The following is an 8,416-nucleotide window of genomic DNA, read 5'->3' as shown; positions in this document are numbered from 1 at the left end:
TAAAAAGGACACTTTTGGCTACGGTTTTGGCATCCAGTTTTGATCGAACTTGCTGCCAATTTTCGCTCAATTTGCACTCATTTTCCTCACTGGGTAATTATACAAAAATATATATACACAATAGATACAACAAACACACATGGTATACTTACAGAAATATTTATGCGATATAAAATATCCTCTGTTCTAACAGTATTTACTATTATCTTTAATATATCACTCATGTATTCAGAAGAATGAAACTTTTCAGGTTAGAAACATATTACCAGTTCCATGCATATGTATTATTTGGGACTAATACGGCAATAGGTAATCATATTCCATACTTGGGTAAGATCCAGGCCTTTATAGACAATGATAAATACATGTGCCGGATTATGCCCAAATCAAGATACCGTATTGCAACAATAATTGCCAGATATGGGCCTGATAAGGACCAGTCATAAAGCCCTATTTATGGTATGTCTTATCAGGCCCGTATCAGATACCAGAAATTGCCGTATTTCATTTCTGATCGGGTCGTTGGAGTCATCAGAGTCACTGCGTGCGCGCTCAATCGTCAGGTTAAGCAACAGTTTAATGCGGTCAGGACATTGATGGGTGACCAGTGGTATTGTTACGTCCACGATAGATAACTATATAGGGAAATTTGAAAGTAGTGAAATCAGTGACTTACGTGGACGGTCAACAGAGTGATGGCTCCGCTTTTGGGTCACTCTGCTTTTCACCAAGTTTACCCTGGGTCTCGGGAGCCTGGCGAAACGATTGATGAATCTGGCGGAAAATCAGCGGTACTTGTTCTCCTGGCTCAGCCTCGGAAGTTCCGATACCACGCGGGTTGATGCGGCCCGTGATTCAGAATTTGATTTCGCAATGTTTGAAATATGAAGGGTAGGCAAAAGTAATTGCAACACAGTCGGATTTTACGACTAAGTATAATATACTGAATAAGTACATGAAGCTACCAGAGACTAACTATGAGAAGAAAATAATTATATATATTGCCTTCTCTACAAATGCGCGCGCTTTTATACGTCGCTTTGTCGCTGAGAGTCGTTCTCCGATTGGTCCATGGAGTTATGGCGAGGGAAGAGATTCATTCCTTTGCATGATGTCACCGCGTCGGTGTCCTGAGTGGTGTTTAGGATTCAGCTTTCATGCTCCTGTTTATGTTGGCTTATCGCACTGAGCGATAGCGGTTTCTTTGGGTCGATCCGAGATCCGTCGATTTCGAGACTCTCCAGCAGCACGCAGCATTCGGCATTTTAATTATAATGTTTTAACGCTCGCGAATATGCATATGCGCACGTACTTACATCTAGTAACATAGGGATGTAATATCTAGTGATGTCTGAAATCAGACAAGTCGGCCTCCCGGTCTATAATAATATATTATTAATGTTCTAAAATAGATCCGGACGTTACAGTATATACTGTTTGGGATCGAAATTATCGCTGGAGGATTTTACGAAAGTTTTGGAGTGTATTTTGACAACCTTCGATACGTAGTAGTTTATGAAACATGAGAAAACTAGGAATATATAAGTATATTTTTTTAAATATTATGATTTTCTCACAGTAATATCATTGTGATTTTCACCATTATATTACTGTGATGCATTTGTCGCGGACATTTTAATATTACTGTGATATCTTAGTAATATTCTAGCATTATTTCTGTTATATTCCCTGGTAATATTGCAATGAAAATATAATATTGCTGTGATATTTCTGCGATATTACGTGCTGTGTGGGATATATATAAACTGAACTGATATATATACAATTGAACGAAAAAATATGAAAAATTCATAAATAAATAAAAGCAGAAAATGCAAACATTATGTTGTACAATATAATAAAAATACTTACTTCCTGCAAACATTATCGAATATTTCTTTAAAAGATAGAGATGTATCTCTACAAAGTTGCAACATTTCTTGTTTCATTACATACTGTTTTACTTTCCATTTTAACTTTGTATGATTATGATCTTGAGTTACATGTATTTTGCCATCATTATCAATTCTTAGAGCGCCAGAACAGTTTGAAGATCGACGAGTATTACATCGCAGAATGTTAGTATTACGAGAATCTTTATTATATGAATAATCATCGTAAACATAAATTTTAGTACCAGGTTTCTTTCCACATATTTGTTCCATCTGCAAAGTAAAAAGAAAGCGACATGCTAATATAGATCAAAGATATTAAGTACGGACTGCGCATCTAAATAGCATATCAAATGTGAACATATCAAATATCAACAAAAATGAAAGAGAAGGAATATAAGATAACCAATCTCTCTCGGCCAATCTTCTAAAATTGTAATTGATTTTTCTTTGATTTTACGGACACATGTAATGACTCTTGTTTATACTATTTATTATTTAACGCCATAACTATGCAATTTTATAATTGATTCAAATACAAAATTGCTATTATTACAAAAAAAATGATATAAAATGGTGTTATATATCCTGGATATATGGCAAGGAATAAAGATCATATGTACAGTGTCCCATTTTAAAAGATTTACTCAAATATTTCTTGAATAGTACATTTCATAGAAAAATGTTTTCGATAAAAATTATTTGAAGGGGGATGATGAAATGAATTCTCAAAAAAATCCATTTTTCAAGGACACATAGAGATCACCTCCACTTTTTTAAATGGAACGATATGATTTTTTTTTTATAATGATTCCTCTAATTATTCTGCATATAAAAGTATTAGATTTCGGATATAAAAAATCAAACAATCGGATCATACCTGGAAGAGCTAACTGCGGAAAAAGAAACTGAGTACTCGCTGTGGAAAACCACGAAAAGGCTCAAGAGATCCAGAGTTCAAGAAACACCAATCAGAGAGATAATGACTAGGCGAGAAGTGACAAAGAAAAGGCTGAGCTATTTGCGGAACATCTGCAAGACACTTTTAAACCGTTTTCTAGACAAACAGCTGATGAAAATATATCCTTGGCAGGAAGAGTAAATAGAATGGACAGCATTGAAACCGAACAGGTAATGATTAAAGAACTCAGACAAGAGATCAAAGGCAATCTCAATGCAAGAAAGGCTACTGGATATGACCTAATTACACAAAAAATCCTCAAAGAGTTACTCAACAAAGCGACGTAAAAATTTCTTCATCTTATCAATGCTACATTTAGATTAAAATACGTACCAACACAATGGAATGTGGCTGAAATCAAAATGATTCTTAAACCTGGCAAAAATGCAATTGACAAGAGATCCTATCGACCCATTTCGCTGCTACCAATTATGTCAAAAGTATTCGAAAAACTGTTGCTAAAAGGAATAAAGCCAATATTAGACGAGAGACCTTATACCGACCCAGGAGCGTCCCGATTGATCACGGTACGATTGGACACAACCAACCGATGCAAAGAATTATCTAGTGAATTACCAGGTCGAACCAATCATTACAATCTGTGTCCAATCGTACTGTAGTCAATCGGGTCCCACCCTACCAGCTCACCAGTTCGGATTTAGAAGTAGGCATTCAACTATAAAACAGGTCCATAGAGTTACTGATATAATCGAAGAAGCATTGGGAAAGAAGAAAGTATGTTTAAGTGCTTTGTTAGATGTCTCTCAAGCGTTGACAAGGTGTGGTATAGGGATCTCATATTCAAACTGTAGAATGTTTTTCCTAAGAGATACTGTGAAATCTTGGAGTTCTACCTGTCAGATAGGTTATTCCGAGTCAAGCACGGAAGTGAATACTCAAAATTCAATGAAATTATAGCGGAGGTGCCACAAGGGAGTGTCCTTGGTCCAACACTCTACTTACTCTATACTAGTGACATTCCACAAGATAAAGGAACAAGTATGGCTACTTTTGTAGATGACACTGCCATCATGGCTGTTGGAGACACCATTGAAGAATCAACAAGGAAGCTGTAACGGGCCTTAAATAAAATCAACATCTGGACTAAAAAATGGAGAATTCAGCTAAATGGGTCAAAATCGACACAGGTAAATTTTACAAATAAAAAGACACAAAACATTCCCATTTGCATTAAGCAACAAAAAGTACTATATGCAAACGAAGCTAAATATTTAGGCATGACGCTTGATGCTAAGCTAAGATGGAAGACACATGTTAAGAAAAAGAAAACAGAACTTCACTTTAAGTATAAGAAAATGTATTGGCTACTTGGGCGGAACTCGAAACTGAACATACACATCAAGTTATTATTGTACAAACTAGTTCTAAAATCGGTATGGACATATGGGCTGCAATTATGGGGTTGCACCAAGAAATCTAATATTCAAATAATCCAAAACTTTCAAAACAAAGCGCTACGTGGAATTGTAAACGCTCCATGGTACGTACACAATGACATCCATAGGGACTTGAAAATGGACAGGGTGGGACCCGATTGACCACGGTACGATTGGATACAGATTGTAATTATTGGCTCGACCTGGTAATTCACTAGATAATTCTTTGCATCGGTTGGTTGTGTCCAATCGCTGACAATTTGCTGTCATTACCTGCATTGAAAAGATGTAAATATTGAAAAGATACAACTAATTATTACCCAGCAAACATAACGTTACATATAACATACACACATGTTATATAACAGTTGTATTGTTGAGTAGGAAATTACAATTAACATGTATGTTACATGTTGTGTTCGTTGGGTAAGTACTACAATAAAACAGTATGGTCAGGATATTATGAACTTCTTCGGAATTGATCCTAATTGAAATTGTTGTATAACTTCAGAAAATATAAAAGAAATATATAAAATAATTCCCATCAGAATCAATTTCGAACAAGCTCATAATAAGTGGCCACATATATGAGAAACAATACACCTAACAGCACAATGTCTAAAAACAGAACATGAAATGTCTGGAAAAAGATTTTATAAAGACGTTTTATGTCACGTTTTTTGGACATTGTGCTGTCTGCGACGGTAAAAAATATTGAAACTGTTGTTATATATTATAGTTTAGATTAATGTTTTAATCATGTATCTTGCAAGTTAAGTCTGCGAATTACAGAATCCTACAGTAGATCCATAGCTGTTTATGTCTGCAAGAATGCCCACTCCTGTTACCAATCTGCTGTAAGCCGATTCAACAGATGTTGTCCATAGAACGCAACATTAATGCGAACATAGATAGTTATGAATATGCTGTTGAATCCAGTTATCTGCAGATTTGGGTGACAGGATATAGATTTTTTGCAACATATTATGTTAATTTTTTAAAATTATGTTTCTTGTGTAGTTACATTTTATGATAAATGAACAACTAGTTCCTTCATTCTCGTTGCTGGTTACAACATTCTTCTCAATGAAATACGTTAGCTACTATTTAATTTACAGCATTAAATTACAGCTAAGTTAACTGGATGTTGGTTTCATTTCAATCAGGTATATATAATTTCCTTAATAACTATTTTTAAAAAGCATAAAATTATTGTGCAAAAAGAGAAGATGTACACAAGATTCAAATGCAATTGAATATTAAAATTGGACTATAAATAACGCTCCAAAGTTGGTATAGAGTCAAAACTGGTCTAGAGTGGTTGGTTTAGAGTCAGATTTCATATTACAAATCGTCTCAAATTTATTTTCACTGTATAGCTAGTTTTTTCGCTTATGAAGTATCTAGTCGCTTCTGTGACTGAGTTGTAGAAATTCTTTGATATATTTGCATAAAGACAACATTATTAAAATTTTGTTTTTTATTACCGTGAGTATATTTATATTAATATTATTATTTATATTTATATTATTAGACGATATTTTCTTGTTACTTCATTAAAATTATGCAAATATCGATTATCTATAATATTTAATATTACCTAATTTAAATTTATACATTTTGGACATAATATGATATTAAGCCGTGTGTCCATGATGATAGAAATCGATCCGAGTTCTCGAACCGAGAGAAATGTATAGAAATGTATAAAATATGTATTAACTTGCAATTTTTACGGAAAAGCAGCAATTTAATTGGCTACACATTTCTTGAGAACTCGAACTGATTTCTAGCATCATAGACACAAGGAACATGTACATACTTATACATAATATTCTTAAAATATTAAGTTACATTATTTCTTTTTATATACTATGTTTCAGAAACTAATATTAAAAAAAGTGATCAATGTCGAATATTAATTATCATTAATATTTTAATAAAAGAATTGTATAGTTTTATAAGCAAATTGTCAATAAATAATTATCCGTATGCAATAATTTACATTCTTGTATGGCCAGTCATACAAAGATTGTAACATTATTTTTAAATATATGTTAGAACACACAAAAGTTACGACGAAGCAAACCTACATATAATTTTGACAGCTGTCAAATGATGTTACTGCGCATATCAAATTATAGGTTTGCTTTATCGTAACTTTTGTGTGTTTCGAAACGTATAAAAAGTGTTACAATCTTTTTGTGACTGACCGTATATTATGTGTCTCTGAACAGTAATGATTGAAGAATTTACAAGTTTTGTGAGGTGTTCTACTATGTGTCCCACATAAAAAACATAATGACATTAACTTTCCGTAAAAACAATAATTTTTTATTTTTATACTATTCTTTTACAATAAAATTATTGTAAAAGAATAGTATAAAATTCTTTTCTTATAATAATACTCCGCAAAATATTTTGGTATAAAAATTAAATCAATTTGTTTATTTTTAATATGTTAGAAACTTATTTAAACCCAGTGAGGAATGATTGATCGAAAAGATGTCGATTTGATGTCGAAATGATCAGTTCTCATCGACATGCTGCAGTACATCGAAAATTGTCCATATTTCGATGATTTTTCGATGTGTTGCATTTATAATAGCATGTAGTTGTATTTTTTGTATTATCAATGTAAAATATAATTTTTTCAATATATAATTTATATTATTGTCCTTTTATAGTTTATCGATTTGACATTGATTTGACATCGATTTGACATCGATTCAAATGCAACCTAATTATAATATATATTAGATTATTGTATAACGATTATAAATAATCTTAATTTGTATAAGATTAGATTATTATGTAACTAGGATTGGGTAAGTTAATTTTGATTTTTAACTAAGTTAAGTTAAACATTAGTCGCTATAAAAGAACTGAGTTTACGTTAAAAGTTACTTAAATAAAATATTAACTCAGTTAAGAGTTAAGTTAAAATAAAATTAATTCTATTAAAATTAAAAGTTAAAAAGTTAAAAATAAAGTTAGAAGTTATTTATGCAAAAGTTAATTATGTAAAACTGTACATATTTTTTAAATTATTAATATTTTTATAATTAGCCTTTAAATTTACATTAAATTTATGTACAATAATGAAAGTGTATTCTTATTTAAGGAGATATGTTTTCTCTCTCTCTCTCTCTCTCTCTTACATAATTTGTACAATAATATAAATATTGCGATTATGGCACATAAGCTTCATTCTACCTTTGTGTGGCATGTAATAAAAAATAAAGGTAGAATGACGTTTACAGTCCTGCAAGCGTACATCCGATCACAGCCACAATCTGATCTTTTATTAAAAAGTATCTCAAATTCAGATGCTGCATAGCTAATAAAACAACCCGTACAGCATCTGAAAATAAACTTGAAACGTTCATAAATATAAGATTTGGTTATGAATATTACTCTTATATACCTGTCTGTTATTGTGCCCGACCATTTTCACCTAACTTTAATATTAATGAAATATATTAACTTAATTGAAAAGTAAAAAAATTTAAAGTTAATACGTAAAAAGTAACGAAGTTGAAGTTGAAATTTTACTTATATAAGCTTAACTAAGTTTAGCAATTGGACAATGCGGTCGGTTAGTCAGAATTAGTAAAACCGGGCCTATCTCTGTTATCGTCAAAACGCCTAATCTCTGCGATCAGAGATGATACCCGTGAGCAATGGTACGGACTTGAGTCTACGCTTGCTCGTGTTTCTACCTCTACTAATAGCTTCTACACACAGAACGCGGAAACGTTTGCCGTGCGGCGAAAGTTTGCGCGACAGCCAATCAAATGTTGTTTTTCCATAAGAGCTACAAGGTTATTACGGAAAGCAGCATATTGATTGGCTATCGCGCAAACTTCCGCCGCGCGGCAAGCGTTTCCGCGTTCTGTGTGCAGGAGCCATTACGCACACACAGACGGTGGAGAGGGAAAATGCCAGTGAACGCGCGCTCGAGTTCGTACTACATGCTTTGTTCGTTACTTAACTAATCGTTTTTGGCGAAGTCATATTGTTTCCGTAATACAGCATATTCTATAAAGTACATCTTATTCGTTGAGTGATATTAGGGATCTATCTTACTGGACTTTTGGATACAGAAAGAGAGAGAGAGAGAGAGTGAGAGAGAGAGAGAGAGAGAGAGAGAGAGAGAGAGAGAG

The 8,416-nt window shown here is 33.0% G+C and overlaps 1 protein-coding gene across 1 annotated transcript; it reads right to left on the bottom strand.

The window, feature by feature from the left end:
- Positions 1–1,868: 1,868 nt before the first annotated feature.
- On the bottom strand, positions 1,869–7,938 carry LOC116851866. The gene is made up of 2 exons (XM_032831699.1): positions 7,678–7,938; positions 1,869–2,165 (listed from the first exon to the last, which is right to left on the bottom strand). The coding sequence occupies exons 1-2, from the start codon at positions 7,699–7,701 to the stop codon at positions 1,869–1,871; spliced, it is 321 nt and encodes a 106-aa protein (XP_032687590.1). The 5' UTR covers positions 7,702–7,938.
- Between the last annotated feature and the right edge of the window lie 478 nt (positions 7,939–8,416).

The sequence above is a fragment of the Odontomachus brunneus genome, unplaced genomic scaffold (genome assembly GCF_010583005.1).
Source record: "Odontomachus brunneus isolate Ranch 3 - 2012 unplaced genomic scaffold, Obru_v1 Obru_scaffold_194, whole genome shotgun sequence".
NCBI classification, from domain to species: Eukaryota; Metazoa; Arthropoda; class Insecta; order Hymenoptera; family Formicidae; genus Odontomachus; species Odontomachus brunneus.
This window is presented reverse-complemented; position numbering and strand designations above follow the sequence as displayed.